At 42.2% G+C, this 16,496-nt stretch overlaps 1 protein-coding gene across 3 annotated transcripts in view; it reads left to right on the forward strand.

The window, feature by feature from the left end:
- kcnma1a (potassium large conductance calcium-activated channel, subfamily M, alpha member 1a) overlaps positions 1–5,735 on the forward strand; it is a 743,259-nt gene extending 737,524 nt beyond the window's left edge. For 2 of the 3 annotated variants that reach the window (XM_069885464.1, XM_069885465.1), the window contains one exon: positions 3,816–5,735. In XM_069885464.1, the coding sequence (XP_069741565.1) occupies positions 3,816–3,967 (152 nt within the window). In that variant the 3' untranslated portion in view covers positions 3,968–5,735. The remainder of the gene's footprint in view (positions 1–3,815) is intronic. The other variant, XM_069885462.1, reaches the window with a different exon arrangement.
- The last annotated feature ends 10,761 nt before the right edge of the window (positions 5,736–16,496 follow it).

Raw genomic sequence — 16,496 nt, forward strand, 5'->3', positions numbered from 1 at the left:
ACTCATGTATGATCATCGATTAAGAGGGCCTGCTCTCACTACTTAACATCCTAAAGTCATTCTCCAGTTATGAAGGGGTGCAGTAAAATTCTTTTATTGATCAGAGATTATTAATCTGGATGACAAACTAATAAAGTAGGCATCCCCGAAATATTATTACTATTTGCTTGTGTTTCGCGCTGTACAGATGGGATCTTTGGAAAATATTTTCACATCGTTATGAACATAGAATTATTCTGCTTCAGGGAGCAGTGTTGTTGCCCCAGTGTCCTTCACCACTTGCAGCTGGAGGCAAGCGACACCCAGTCCCACTGCCTAATATCACACCTCAATCCCTAAGCATAGCAGTCCTTGAAAACTTCAGAGTTTAATGTGAACGATGAACAGAAAAAAACCCAGCTTAAAATGCCAGCATTTTTACATTTTATGTTTTCTGATATTAGCCTTGGATTTTACTTTCAGAAGTGTGTGGACTGGCCAAATACTTTTTAAAAAAATTTATTTACATCACGGTAGAAACGGATTCTGATCATTTAAACCCATGCCTCTCAATGTCACCAAAATTAACATACAAATCCAGATGTTTCGAACTTGGTGGCGGGGGATGGGGGTGGGGGGGGGGGGGGAACCCATGCCGATACAGGGAGAATGTACAAACTCCTTACAGACAGCACTGGATTAGAACCCGGGTAACGTCGTTCAGTTACATGATTTGGAGGCATTAAGGGAATGTTGAATGTGCGGGTCATCACCACTTAAGTTTAAATTTATCACAGAAAAATAAGTTGTGATTTTAATATAATTAACTTTGCCAATCAACAGTAATAACCAAAAAAATTCTTCAAATAAGTTTAAGGTCAAATCTGCTACCTAGAGATGGGAGTGCCAGTGACCATCTGTTTCTTTCCTCGTATTGTTCTTCCATCCTGCAATACTATTCACTGGTACTCTGCGCAATAATACTGTGACCCACAATAGTCTAAACTCCCAGCCAGATGTTTATTGTGTGTGTGAGGGAGTGTATGTGTGCAAATGTGGATGCGTGAGAGTGAGAGATAAGTATTAATTTCAGAAACATAATTTCTCTTCGAGCTGCTGAATTCCAGCCTGTTGATGTCCTACCAGAATGTTTCCTCCTGATTGGATCAATTATAACTTCCATGTCACGCGCGTGTGTGTAACATCCGTAGATGACGTGCATGGATGTGCACGAGGATCACGTGTGTAGTGGTATGGAACATGTGTGTGTAGTGAGTGTGGGTGCATGGGGTGCTTTTGTAGGCAGGGGACGGGTGGTTGTTGGAACAAGTGAGCTCTCACCCCCAACCTAAAGCTAACAATCAATGCTGAGCATTTAAAATCCATCAGCCTGTTCCTCTGGGGTTATATAGTTTAACCTCTTCCTTTCCTAATAATCGATAAAATGTTAAGACCCTTGATGACAAATGTGTTCTACATACTTCCCACAAAGACACCCATCTCGAGATTTGGTGAAATGTGCCAGTACCTACGTACATCTATACCCACATCAACCAGCAGGACTTCATCTGCCTCAGATTCTGAGCAATATCATGGTTCCTTCCACCTAGTCTTTGGGACCTCTGAAAGGTTTCATGGAGACATTATAAATAATTGTTTTATTTCACTACCCAACTTGTCGAACATTGATCTTTCTGTTCATGAATAAGGAGCATGAAATGTAAGTGTCAGCTCTGGTTAAAAAGAGTTTCATTCATGTTTGGTTTCAAATTGTCTGGTTTTACACAGGAAAGATTTGGCGGGGAACAGTTTTTCAAAAGAAAGGTTTAGTGCAAACAAGAATAGGGTGGCCGAGTTGGAGCAAAGCTGTTACAGTGCCAGCATCCGGGACCAGAGTTTGAATCCCACGCAGCGTGTGAGGAGTTTATACATTCTCCCCAGGTTTTCTCTGTGTGCTCCTGTTTCCGTCATTCAAAATGTACTGGGCTTGATTGGTCAATCAGGTGTAATTGGGCGGCATGGGCTTGTGGGTCTGAAGGACCCGTTAACCGTGGTAAGTCTACATTTCTCTCTCCACAGATGCTGTCTGGCCTTCTGAGTATTTTAAGCATTCTCTGTGTTTTATTTTTAAGATTTCCAGCATCTGTAGTCTTTTTTAAATTTCATTATCACAATTAGTTATTAAGTCTGCAACTTCCCAACATTCCGGTTCTGCGAGCACAGTGTTGTAAGATTGTTTAGGGTGCTATTTCTTCATAGATGAATAGGTGTTCGGAAAGTCTTGACTTCAAGTTCTGGAGTGGCCGCAGCAAACAGAACATTGCAGAAAGGCAAGGTACTCAATCCAAGGGTGAAGTAAAACATGAAAGTCTGCAGACACCTCGTTTGAAGTAAAAACACAATGTTGGAGAAGCTCAGCTGCTGTGTCTACATGGGAGTCATTTAATGCATCTGGTGCTCCCGTTGTGGGCTTCTCGATATTTGTTGGCCACTGGGAGATCCCCGTCCCTGATGCAGACTGGGAGATCGCTCTGCTGAGCACCCTCGCTCGGTCCGCATCAGTGACAGGGATCTCCCAGTGGCCAACCACTTCAATTCTGTGCCATATTCCCATGCTCGCGTCTGTTCATAGCCTCATGTCCTGTCCCACCAAGACCTCTGAATTGGAGGAGCAACACTTGATTTTCTGTCTGGGCACTCTCCAATCGGATAGTATATGCATCCGGCTTCTGCGAACCTACTCTCTGTTCTCCCTCCCTTCCCTTTCTCTCCTCCAGCTCGCCTCCCCCTTCCCTCTCCACTCATAGCCATACCTCCTCCCCCCCCCCCCCCCAGTTTGCTGCTGTGCCCTCCCTCCCTTATCTATCTATTACCTTTGCTTTTGGGACTGTGTTCTTTCCCCCACCCCTCCCCCCCTGCCATTTTGTTCAGACGCCTGCTGACATTTTGCTCGTACCTTGATGAAGAGCACAAGCTCGAAACATCGGTCACGTATCTTTAACTTTGCTATTTAAAGTACACCGTTTGGCCTGCTGAGTTTCTCCAGCGTTGTGTTTCCCCCTCCAATAGTGAGCTCACTGACAGCCCTCTGCAATCAATGTTTGAATTCTACGGCATGGTGAGGAAGGCAAGCTTTGCAGAAGTTTCTGAACCTCCCCTGCTCAACCAAACCTTTCACAGCACAGCTTGCAAAGGCAGCAGGTAAAGTGAGAAGGAAGGGAAAATTGCTCGTAAAACTGAACAATCTGACGATATCAAACAAGACATCATATTGTTATTGGTTTTTTGCAAATGTTGTCATGTCAAAATGTAGTCAGCCTTGTGTTGCTTTGATTTTGTTTTACATTTACAACACCTCTGCGCCACAAGCCCAGGGTTTCAAAGCAATTCAAATGGTTTAGGGGCGGCTCGAAAGAAAGAAAGCACTGTTTTTCCTCTCTTTCCAACTCTGGTCCACAGGGAGCTCTCCACATAAAAACCCCATCAATAATTCAGGTCTTTTGATTACTTTAAAAGTTCCATTGAATTACAGCAACCGAAAAAAATGTCTGTTTGACATGAAGATGAATGTGGATGGACAGTGCAGAATGTTGGCAACCTGTGGATCATGTTAGAACAGATTGTAACTTTATCATTCTGTCACAGGGAATAATTTAAACCACTTAATCAGTCAGGATCACAGTGGAGGAGGGAATGTCCATGAATTCCAATTTTACAATCTGTCAAACATGCAACAGTGTTAACACTTTCCACATCAGTCCCACCCCCCTCCAAGCCCACAAGACTAACCATCATGTTTCTCTCTTTTTTTTTCCTCCTTGTTCTCTCCATTGCAGAAAAGAAATGGTTTACAGATGAAACTGACAACAGCTTCCCCAGGAACATTCAGATAAAACCACTGAGCGGTCACATGGTTAATCAAATCAATCAGTACAAATCCACCAGCAGTTTGATCCCACCAATCAGAGAGGTAGAAGATGAGTGTTGATACCTGTACAAACTCCAAACTGAGAGGGAGATGCTGTGAACCACCTTTAACTGGAAGCTGGCTTTGACGCTCCATGAACCTTTCTGTTGAAGGACCATCCATGTCACTCCACCAAGAAGCAACAACTATCTCTCCTTGAAAATTACCTGCTTGCCCATCATGGAATCACTGGTTTCATTGAACGGTTTTACTGACAACTTGAAGACAATCGATGCAGACTGAATATTATGGCCAGTTATGTTTAGAAGGTCTTTACTTTATAACACTAAACTTTGTTGTTTCCTACTTTGTATTTTCTTTCTTTTTGTGACCAGACTCAGATTTTGTTTCCCTTTGGAGGATGAAGGTCACATAAAAATTATTAGTTAAAGGTACACAATCCCTCGATAAACCAGTATACTTCCATTCTTGCCTGTTAACAAGCAGCATGTGAGCGCTTTCAAAATACAAGCCTTTATCTGTCCTGTGTTCAGGTAGGGCATAGAGCAAGTCCTGTGTTAAAAACTGTTCAACAATATGTCACTGCCCATTATTCAGCTTTCCATCTCCTTTCTTTGTTTTGCTAAAATTCAAAAGCGCTTGACCATACGATCCACGGAAGGGAACATTTCAACCCAAGTGCGATTTTTCAGCAATCGTCACCCATTTTCTCTGCTTTCAAATGGTTTTCAAATAGTAATTTTGAGATACCGCAAATTGATCAGCACACATCACAGTTGATAATATTTTGCAGTATATACTGGAAGGATACAGTTAATTGAATGAAGTAGAAAACATTATTGCAGAGTTGACTAACTGAAGTGAGCTTGCGTGGCATCTTCACCGAGATTGTAGTTCCCAATGCGCGCTCACTGACCTGAGGACTCTGTGTTTGCCTCTTGATTTGACACTTCACTAGACCGATTCCCACACCCCTCACGGGCCTGACAGCCATCAAGAGATGACAGCTAACCGAGGCTTATGGCAAACTTACAGTACTAGGATAGGAAAAGATACACAGCAGGCACTGACTATTTGTGTTCACATCTTGCTGTGACTATCCCACGACATTGGACTCTGTCTTTAGCTAAAACTTATGTCAGCCTCATTGTCCGTTCTGTGACTGCAGCGCTAAACACATCCACTACTCCAATCAGATAACACCTCAATCTGGAGTGAATTTTGAATTGTGATGACTTTGATGTTAAATTTTGTAGGCAGTAGAGTGAAGCGATTGTGAATAAAATATAATACGATCGATTGGAATGTTACTAAGGAAAACGTGCTAACCTGTTTGAAACTTCAGCATCTACCATTCAAGTTTATCTCTTTCATGCTGCCCAAGCTTGGAAATTTTGAATTAAAACTCAACAAGTAAAAGCTAACTTTACTGCCCTTATCAAAAATCGATGCATCTTTGTCATTTTTTTGGGCATGTTTTCTTTCAGTTTGGCATTTGCAAAACTTTGCTTCTTTTCATTTAGTTTCTGAACTATCTGGGTCGTTCTCTTAGCTCAACTGCTCCCTGCAACCTTCCCATGAAGATGAAGAATCATAGCAAGGGCTCCTGTGTCCTCCTTAATTGTTATTTTTGGTTCGGAAATTTTCTTTTTGAAAAGAGTTTCCTTTCATGGGGAAAATTAGAGAAAATTATTATGATATGGTGCTGAGACTTGATGGATCTGGCGCTGTCATATCCAATATATGGTGATAATATTTTGTCTTGTACAAAAAGAGTTTGTACATATATTGTACATGGTTTCATTTTGTATTTTTTCTCAGATTAAAAGCGTTGTATTTGTGTCCAATGAAAGAATGTTGTGAGTTCTTTGCAACTTTCTCTTTTCAGCAATTTTGGACGAAGAAGCCATTTTAATTTTTCCTTTAGCTGCTTTCCCTTCATGGGGAAAATTATAGAGCAGCTCTCCAACATATACTTACAATAGGTTTCTTCCCCAGTAAGTAAATGCATTGACAGGGAACAGCACATAAATTCAGACGTCTCCAATGTAATAAACATTCAAGGTTATGTCTCTGTTTATTAGAAATGGATATTCTGATAAAACTGACAGAACATGTTATTTCTTGGTCTTTATAATCAGATCCATGACTTCATAATTTTATATATTTGTAGATCTTTGTTTAAAATGTACTTATTTTGGGTATAGGTCTCACCACCCATCCTGAATTGGCTGTTGAACCAAGATGGTTGCTTGGCCATTTCAGAAACAAGGGAGAACCAGATTACTGGGAGTTTGGAATTGCCAGAATAGACAAGCTCTTCCCAATGAGACATTATGGAACCAAATTTGTGTCAAGGCTAATGCGATGGATGCTGGCTTTTTAACCATATAACAATTACAGCACAGAAATAGGCCATCTCAGCCCTTCTAGTCTGCACCGAACTAAGTTCTCTCCTCTAGCCCCACCTACCTGCACCCTGCCCATAACCCTCCATTCCCCTCCCATCTATATACCTATCCAATTTTTCCTTAAATTACTAGCAAATAATATAATGGAGGATAGCAAAAGCTTTTTTAAATATGTGAAGAGGAAGAAATTGGTTCGGTCTAAAATTGGTCCATTAAGAATGGAAAAGGGTGAAATTATTACCGGAAACAAGGAGATGGCTGAGGAATTTTAACAAATACTTTGCAACTGTCTTCACCAAGGAGGATATAGGTTATGGTCAGTTAGGGGGTAGTGGTCATGCGGTATCAAGAGACTCGGGGAACCTTCCTGGGGAAGTAGGGGATCTAATGGATATCCGGATCCAGAAACAGGAGGTTGTGAGTAAATTGTTGGGACTGAGGGCTGATAAATCCCCAGGGCCTGATGGGCTGCATCCCAGGGTGCTTAAAGAAGTTGCTATGGAAATTGTGGAAGCACTGGTCGACATTTTCCAAAGTTCCATAGATTCGGGGGAGGTCCCTGAGGATTGGAGAGTGGCTGATGTGGTGCCGATTTTTAAGAAGGGAGGGAGGGAGAAAATGGGAAATTATAGACCGGTCAGCCTGACGTCGGTGGTGGGGAAGATAATGGAGTCTATCATAAAAGGAGTAATAGCAGAACACTTAGGCAGAAATAATAGTATAAGGGCTAGTCAGCATGGATTCCTTAAGGGTAAGTCATGCTTAACTAACCTTCTGGAATTTTTCGAGGATGTGACAAAGAGGGTGGACTTGGGAGAGCCAGTGGATGTGGTGTATTTGGACTTCCAGAAGGCCTTTGATAAGGTACCGCACGGGAGACTAGTGGGCAAGATCAGGGAGCATGGTATTGGAGGTAAGGTGCTGACATGGATAGGAAATTGGTTAAGAAATAGGAAACAAAGGGTTGGGGTAAGCGGGTCTTTTTCAGGATGGCAGGATGTGATGAGTGGAGTGCCGCAGGGATCGGTATTGGGTCCTCAGTTGTTTGTAATTTATGTAAATGATTTGGATGAGGGGATTATTAATAACTTGAGCAAATTTGCAGATGACACGAAACTGGGTGGCGGTGTGGGGTGTGAGGAGGATGTCAGGAAAATGCAGAGGGACTTGGACAGGTTGGGGTAGTGGGCTGCTGAATGGAAGATGACGTTCAATGTGAGCAAATGTGAGGTTATCCATTTTGGGGGCAATAATAGGAAAGCTGAGTATTATTTAAATGGAGACAAGCTAGGGAGTGGGGAGGAGCAAATGGATCTGGGAGTACTTGTTCACCGGTCACTGAAGACTAGCATGCAGGTTCAGAAAGCTGTGAAGAAGGCTAATGGCATGTTGGCTTTCATAAAGAGGGGATTGGAGTATAGGAACAGAGACGCCCTTCTGCAGTTGTTCAGGGCCCTGGTGAGACCCCACCTGGAGTATTGCGTCCAGTTCTGGTCTCCAATTTTGAGGAAGGACATACTAGCTATAGAGGGTGTGCAGCGCAGATTTACAAAGTTAGTTCCAGGGATGGCGGGGTTGACATATGCTGAAAGGCTAGAAAAACTGGACTTGTATCCATTGGAGTTTAGAAGGATGAGGGGGGACATGATTGAGGTATACAAAATCATCAGGGGGATAGACAGGGTGAAGTCGGATTACTTGTTCCCAATGATGGGGGAGACGAGGACTAGAGGGCATAGTTTAAGAATACAGGGTAGGCCCTTTAGGACGGAGATGAGAAAACATTTTTTTACCCAGAGAAGTGTGAATCTGTGGAATGCTCTGCCACAGAGGGTGCTAGAGGCAGATTCGCTGATTATGTTCAAAAGAGAGTTAGATAAAACTCTAGTGGGCAAAGGAGTTAAGGGTTATGGGGATAAGGCTGGAAAGGGGTACTGATGGTAGTGATCAGCCATGATCTGTAAAATGGTGGTGCTGGCTCGACGGGCTGAAGGGCCTACTCCAGCTCCTATTGTCTATTGTCTGTAAATGGACCCTGCCACCACTACTTCTCCCGGAAGCTCATTCCACACAGCCACCACTCTCTGAGTGAAGAAGTTCCCCCTCATGATATTTCTAAACTTGTGCCCCATAACTCTTAACTCATGACCTCTTGTTTCAATCTCTCCTACCCTCAAGGGAAAAAGCCTGTCCACATCAACTCTATTTATCCCCTCATAATCTTAAATGCCCCCTATCAAATCCCCTCTTAATCTTTACGCTCCAAGGAACAAAGACCCAATCTGCTCAGTCTTTCTTTGTAATCTAGATTCTGAAACCAGGTAATATTTTCATAAATCTTCTCCACAATCTGTCTATCTTGTTGATATCCTTCCTATAATTTGGTGACCAGAACTGCACACAGCTTTCCAAATTTGGCCTCACCAATGCCTTGAACAGTCTCAACATCACTTCCCAACTCCTGTATTCTTTGTTTTGATTTATAAAGGTCAACATACTAAAAGCATTCTTCACCACCCTATCCACAAAAGATTCTACCTTCAGGGAATGATGAATCATAATTCCTAGATCTTTCTGCTCTACTGCATTCCTCAGTGCCCTCCCATTTACTATGCATGTCCTGTTTTAATTATTCCTTCCAAAATGAATCACCTCACACTTCTCAGCATTAAACTCTATCTGCCATCTTTCAGCCCACTCTTCTAAGCAGCCAAATCCCTCTGCAATCTTTGAAAACCTTCTTCATTATCCACAACTCCACATATTTTAGTAACATCAGCATATTTACTAATCCAATTTACCACCCCACCATCCAGATCATTAATGTAAATGACAAACAGCAAGGGACCCTATACAGATCCCTGAGGCACAGTGGTTGTTATCAGCCTCCAGCCTGACAAACAGTCATCAACTACGATTCTCTGGCATCTCCCTTCCAGCCACTGTTGAATCCACTTAACTATCTCAAAGTTAATGCCAAGCGCCTGAACCTTCCTAACTAATCTTCCATGCGGAACCTCATCGAAGGCCTTACTGAAGTCCATAGAGACAACATCCACTGCTCTACCCTAATCAACATTCCTCGTCACCTCTTCAATAAGTTCAACAAGATTGGTCAAACATGACCTTCCACACACAAACCATGTTGAGTGTTCCTGATCAGACCTTGTCTCTCAAGATATTTATATTATCTCCAAGAATGCTTTCCATTAATTTACCTACCACAGACGTCAAACTTACAGGCCTATAATTGCTAGGCTTGCTCCTCGAACCCTTTTTAAACAAAGGAACCACATGTACAATATGTAAATCATTCAGCACTTCACCCATCTCTAATGACATTTGAAAAATCACTGTCAGAGCAGCTGCTATTTCTTCATTAACCTCTCAAGGTCCTAGGGAAAATTCCGTCGGGTCCTGGAGACTTATCCACCTTTATATGCTTCAAAAGCTCCAGTACTTCCTCTTTCTTAATTACTATATTCTCCATAATTACCCTCTTTGCTTCCTTTACTAGCACAATTCAATATCCTTCTCCTTAGTGAATACCAAAGAAAAGAACTTGTTCAAAATCTCCCCTATCTCATTTGGCTCCACACACAGTAGTCCGCTCTGATTCTCTAAGGGACCAATTTTATCCCTCACTCTCCTTTTGCTATTAACACATTTATAGAAACCTTTTGGATTTATTTTCACCCTGTTTGCTAAAGTCACCTTGTACCTTTTAGCTTTTCTAATTACTTTCTTAAAATTCTTTTTACATTCAATGTATCTCCACGCACCTCCTATGTTTTTTATACTTTTTCTAACCAAATTTCCAATTTACCTTGAAAACCACGGCTCTCTCAAACTTTAGACCCTGCCTTTTATCCTGACAGGAAGATAAAGATTTTGGACCCTCAAAATCTCACCTTTAAAAGACCTCCATTTCTCTACTACATCCTTCCCATAAATCGTCCCAATCCACTATTCATAAATCCTTTCTCATCTCCTCAAATCTAGCTTTTACCCACTCGAAAACCTCAATCTTAGGTCCTGACCTATACCTTTCCATAATTTCATTGAAGCTAATGGCACTACGATCACTGGACCCAAAGTTCTCCACAACACATACCTCTGTCACCTGACCTATCTCATTCCTCAACAGAAAATCCAACACTGCCCCTTCTCTAGTCAGTACCTCTATGTATTGCTGTATAAAACTACCCTACACACATTTTACAAATTCCAATCCATCCAGCCCTTTCACAGAATGGGTTTCCCAATCTAGATTTAAAAAAATAAAATCTCCCCCTATCACAACCCTGTGCTTATTACAAATATCTGTATCTCACTATAATTTTTCTCCTCTAGTTCTTGCTCCCCATTAGATGGTCTATAATACACCCCTATGTGACTACCCCTTTCCCATTCTTCAATTCCACCCATACAGCCTCCCTAGACAAGCCCTCCAATCTATCCTGACAAGCAATGCTATACCATCCCTTCTAGTCTCTCCAATTCTATCACACCTAAAGCAATGATATCTAGGAATATTTAGCTGCCAATCACATCCCTCCTGCAACCATGTTCCACTAATCACCACCATGTCATGCTGCCAAGTGTCTATCCACACCCTCAGCTCATCCACCTTCCTTACAATACTTCTAGCATTAAAATATATGCATATCAGAGATTTCCCACTACTTATTCTCGGTTTGCCCCTATCTTTACAAACAACTCTATTATTTTCTTTTTTCTATCGTCTCCCCTCCATCTTCGTATAGAGCATTTTCCTTCTCTATTGCCTGCTTATCCACCCCCAAACATTGTCTACAAGCTTGCTCTGTTTGCAATCCAACCTTCTTCTTGCTTCATTTGGTTCGCTCCCCCCAACCATTCAAGTTTATTCCAATTTGTTTTGAAATTAACAATTTGAAGTCCCCTGTTGCCATGGTGGGATTTGAACTCCATGTTTATCCTACTCCCAACCAGTACAGCAGTAGGAAGATGGGGAGCCATTTCCAGGTGAAGTCTACAGCAACATGTCACAGCCAAAAACAATTCTGACATTGCATCAACAGTGGGCACTCGTGGGTTTGGCGATGTCCCACAGATACACTGGAGATTAATAGGCGTGATCACAATCACTTCAGTTTTAAGATCATTATGGAAAAGAACAAGCATACATCGATGGGAAGGTGTTAAACTGGGGAACACAAATGTTGACTTGATTAGGTGTGTGTTAGGGAGTGCTGATTTTGTGTTTGTTATTTGGTAAGTCCACATCTGACATGTGTGAGTTATTGTGGGACCAGATGGTCAGAATTCAGAACTGGCATGTTAAAGTGAGGCAGAAAGACAAGCTTTAGGAACCTTGGATAATGAGAGATGTTGTAAATTTAGTAAAAATTAAGCAAGTATACATAATGTTTATACATGGCTTACATATAAATGCTACAGTGTGGAGAGTCATGTGACCTCCCTTTCTAGAACCTGGTCTGAAATGTAGATTGTGAGGGTCATGTGACCTCTCTGGCAGAAACCTAGTTGGAAGTTGCATCACTTGCCAATCAAGGTCAAGCCCCACGGACAGGGTAGCACACACCTGGTCATTGCCCGCTGTAGTTATCTCATCCATGCCTGGGCTGGGGTCTCCAGCCAATGGCACTATAAAGCCCACCACATGACACTTCTTCCCCGGTACAAACCCCAGCTCAACACCAGGTTGGGAACCATTGAGTGTCGTTGGTAAGATGTACGTTGTCAAAGGGTTGGGAGCTGTAGTATTGTGTGTTTAGAAATCACTGTCTCTAGTTGAGTTTAGTCCAGAGCCGTCCTGCACTGTATCAAGAGGTGGCAGCTATATATTTCCTTATTCGTGATTGGGTGCAAGTGTGTTGTACATACAACAGTATGTGAAAAGAGAGAGAGAGAGAGAGAGAGGGTGAAAAGAGAGAGAGCTCAAGCGCGAGAGTATTTTTAATCCCTGTTGCAATCCCCTCCCCTACCCCCACAAATGTAAATAAAGATTACAGATTAAATGCTAGCTCATCTTTTTTACTGTGGATTACATTAGTAGTTCTGGTTTGAATGACAAATAAAAGTGACTGGACTTGGAACTAGCCTGTGTTCAGATTCTTGCTGCTGGGTCCTATTGAACCTGATAATCCACACACAACTGCCGCGCATATAAATCTTAAAAATGCTTCCTTTACTTTTTGACTAAATTTACATCACAGTACAGTACAGGCCTTTCGCCCTCTTGATGTTGCACCAAATCATATATTCCTTGAGAAAAAGTACTTAACCCTCTGTACCCTGTAACCCTCTATTTTTCTTCCATCCATGTGCCAGTCTAAGAGTCTCTTAAATGCCCCCAATGTTTCAGCTTCCACCACCACCCTTGGCAAGGCATTCCAGGCACCCACATCTCCCTGTGTAAAAAAAAAACACCCCTGATGTCTCCCCTAAACTTCCCTCCCTTCGCTTTGTGCAGATGACCTCTGGTGTTTGCTTCACTCACCCTGGGAAAAAGATGCTGGTCGTCCACACTATCTATGCCTCTCAGAATCTTGTAGATCTCAATCAAGTCTCTTCTCATCCTTCTACAATGCAAAGAACATCTCACATAATCCAAAATCACAGAGTGCTACAAAAAAATAATCATATAACCATATAACCACTTACAGCACAGAAGAGGCCAGTTCGGCCCTACTAGTCCATGCCGTAACAAATCCCCACCCTCCTAGTCCCACTGACCAGCACCCGGTCCATACCCCACCAGTCCTCTCCTCTCCATGTAACTATCCAGTCTTTCCTTAAATGTAACCAATGATCCCGCCTCAACCACGTCTGCCGGAAGCTCATTCCACATCCCCACCACCCTTTGCGTAAAGAAATTTCCCCTCATGTTCCCCTTATAATATTCCCCCTTCAATCTTAAACCATGCCCTCTAGTTTGAATCTCCCCCACTCTTAATTGAAAAACCCTATCCACATTTACTCTGTCTGTCCCTTTTAAAATCTTAAACACCTCTATCAAGTCCCCCCCTCAATCTTCTATGCTCCAGAGAAAAAAGCCCTAGTCTGCACAACCTTTCCCTCTAACTCAAACCTTGAAATCCTGTCAACATTCTCATGAACCTTCTCTGCACTCTCTCTATTTTGTTTATATCTTTCCTATAATTTGGTGACCAAAACTGTACACAGTACTCCAAATTTGGCCTCACCAATACCTTGTACAATTTCATCATAACCTCCCTACTCTTGAATTCAATACTATGAGAGAAAAACACAGGAAAACCCAAAAAAAGGGCCATTAAGTGCCTTTCATGAGCAGGAATAATGAAAATCCTGTCATTTTATGCATATATTCAAAACAAGAGGATACCTTAGGAAGGGGTAGGTCCACTCAAGGAGAAAGGAGGGAATTTATGTCTGAAACCAGAAAAAGTGGGCACGGTACTAAGTACTTTGCATCCAAGGAGAAAGACATGGAGGAGGAGCGAGATCAGTGGAGTATGCTCGCATCCTTGGGAATATTAACATCAAAGAGGAGCTAGTTTTGGGTCTGTTGAAGAACATTTAGATGGGTAAGATATGGCATTTATCCCATGTTTTTGAGAGAGGCAATGGAGACAATCACTGGGGGTTGAAAGAGACCTTTGAGTCTTCTGTAGCCAAAGGCAGGGGCACAGTAACTGCAGAAAAGCCAATGCTGTCCCTTTGTTTACAATGGGCAATAGAGAATATCCCGAAAATTACAGGCAAAAAAATAGTTTGGAACGGATTAGATAACCTGAAGTCCCTGTCTCTGTGCTGCAGTATTTTGAAAGATGAAGCTTTACACAGTTTTACTGCACTCCTTAATTTAACACATAGTCTCCTCTACATCAGAGCACAGACTGGGAGATCTGTTTTGTGTAGCAGCTCACCTCTGTCCGCCGCAATAGTGTGGATCTCCCAGTGGCCATCCATTTTCAATTCCCAGTCCATGCAGACATGCACTACCACATTGAGCCCACCCACAAATTGAAGGAGCAATGCCTCATCTTCCATCTGGGCACCCTCCAACTGGATGGCATTAACACTGACTTCTCTGGTTTCTGTTAAGCCCCACACCCCCTTCTTCTTTCCTCTAGCTCGGTCTCCCTTTCCCTCTGTCTCCTTTCAAAGAGCCAAAATCAATTCTCACCTCTCATCTTATCATATCCCCCTGGCCAGCCTTCAGTCTTTTTATTCTGACACCTTTGTGTTATTTGCTTATTCCTTGAAGAAAGGCTCAGGCCCAAAACGTCGGTCATACAGGTAGTCCGAGCTCTGTTCTGACCGACCGGTCGCATCTTGAAATGGACACATGTGGGAAATTCACTACGTCCGTTTTGTCAAATACAACATGGCGGCCACCAAGGCCCACTCTCGTGAGAAGTTGGCCACCCCTCCCATTGGCACTATTTTCCATGATAGATAGCTAAAAGTGCAATTTTTATATTTATATATATTTTGTCCGTATTTTAAAAAAAATTATACAGTATTCTTTTCAGTCATATGTACAGATGGTTGAAAGTCAGGGACTGTATATCTTTACCTCATATGGTCCTCCAGCATTTCTGTGTATTTTCCTCAATTTAACAAAATGCCCTGCCATTTTGCTTTATGCAATACATTTGTAGTACCACTGGCTTTACTCCTTGAGGTTGACTTGGCTGGATACCACAGAAAACATAAAATGTCACTATGTCTTGGTATATGTGGCAAGAATCAACTCAATACAATGCAATGAGCTTCTCACAGCGTGGCAAGAGATCAGGAAAGAAGGGGAAAGTTGCGACAGAGAACTGCCTGTGTATGTACGGAAACGACCAAGAAAACTAGACAAAACTTTTAACGAGTAATTGACAAAGAATTTAAACCTAAGCTGTTTTGACATAATTTAAAGCAATAAATGGGAATGTGTGTGCAGTACTTGGCTCATAGCTATCGCAAATACTCAACATGACTTCCAACTGCTGATGTAAATTGTACAAAAGTATCAGAAAAGCACACGCCACAGGGGATTATTAGAATGATGACCATCATTACAAGGCTACTGCTTTTGACACAAGGTGGTGTGCCACATTTTCACTCTCCTATCACATTAAACCAGACAGGCTGCCAATCAAAAGAACTACTTTTGATCCGATGATGAAAAACTCACGACAAAACTCTGAGGGGCATTAACCCCTGACCAACCATGTCTTCAATGAGATAAAAGCTCCCTTAGCCAGAATATATTGACCCGTTTGATACTTAATACGTTTTCTCATTTCGATTGGTTCACCTTGCTTCAGAAAATATCATTTAACATAATGCAAGGGAGACTTTAAACAATGCATTAGAAAATCACTAAGCATCTCCCTTTAGCAACAAAAGCATTAGAGCCTGGCTGACAAAATCCGGCTCATAAAATACGGTAAAGGGTCAGTTTTGGAACTGGGGACAATAACCTCAGTCACTCTCTCTTCCCTTTTCCCTCTGTCTCCCTCCACAGAGCCAAAATCAATTCTCACCTTTCCTCTTATCACATTCAATTAACGCCTTTTGCTGTTAGGTCTGGACACCCACCCATTCTTTCCCCTGCCCACCTGCATTTTGCTTATACCTTGAAAAAGGGCTCAGGCCTGAAACGTCAGTAATACATCTTTGCCTCCTATGGACACCGTGAGGCTGGCTGAGTTCCTCCAGCATTTCTGTGCCTTTACTACAATTACCTCAGCATGCGGAGACAATTCATTTCCTGTGAAGCACCTGCAGACATTTTAAGTTTGTAAATGGCGCTGTATAAAGACTCCCTTTACTTGTAACATCTTTAAATAAACTGGATGTAACAGTAACTAGAAGTCATTCTGCAACTAGGGCAGAGACTGAACAACGTGGCACCGTTTTATTTTCTCGTCTCAGTACACTTCTGTGTAATCTGGTGTTAAGGGCGAGGAACCATATTTAGGCAAGAAATCCAGGACTATCTCCAGGGAGCCAGATTAAAAGTCACAGACCTGAGCATGCCTTGCAACCTCCTGCATGTCATTTTAAATCTGCTTGATGTCAGTAGAGAGTTAACAAAACAGTTGAACAATTGTGAAGAATGGCAGCTTTTCAATCAACAGAAAGACAGATTGCAACTCAAGAAACCACACAAATTTGATATTCTAAAAGGT

The sequence above is a fragment of the Narcine bancroftii genome, chromosome 6 (genome assembly GCF_036971445.1).
Source record: "Narcine bancroftii isolate sNarBan1 chromosome 6, sNarBan1.hap1, whole genome shotgun sequence".
NCBI lineage: Eukaryota > Metazoa > Chordata > Chondrichthyes > Torpediniformes > Narcinidae > Narcine > Narcine bancroftii.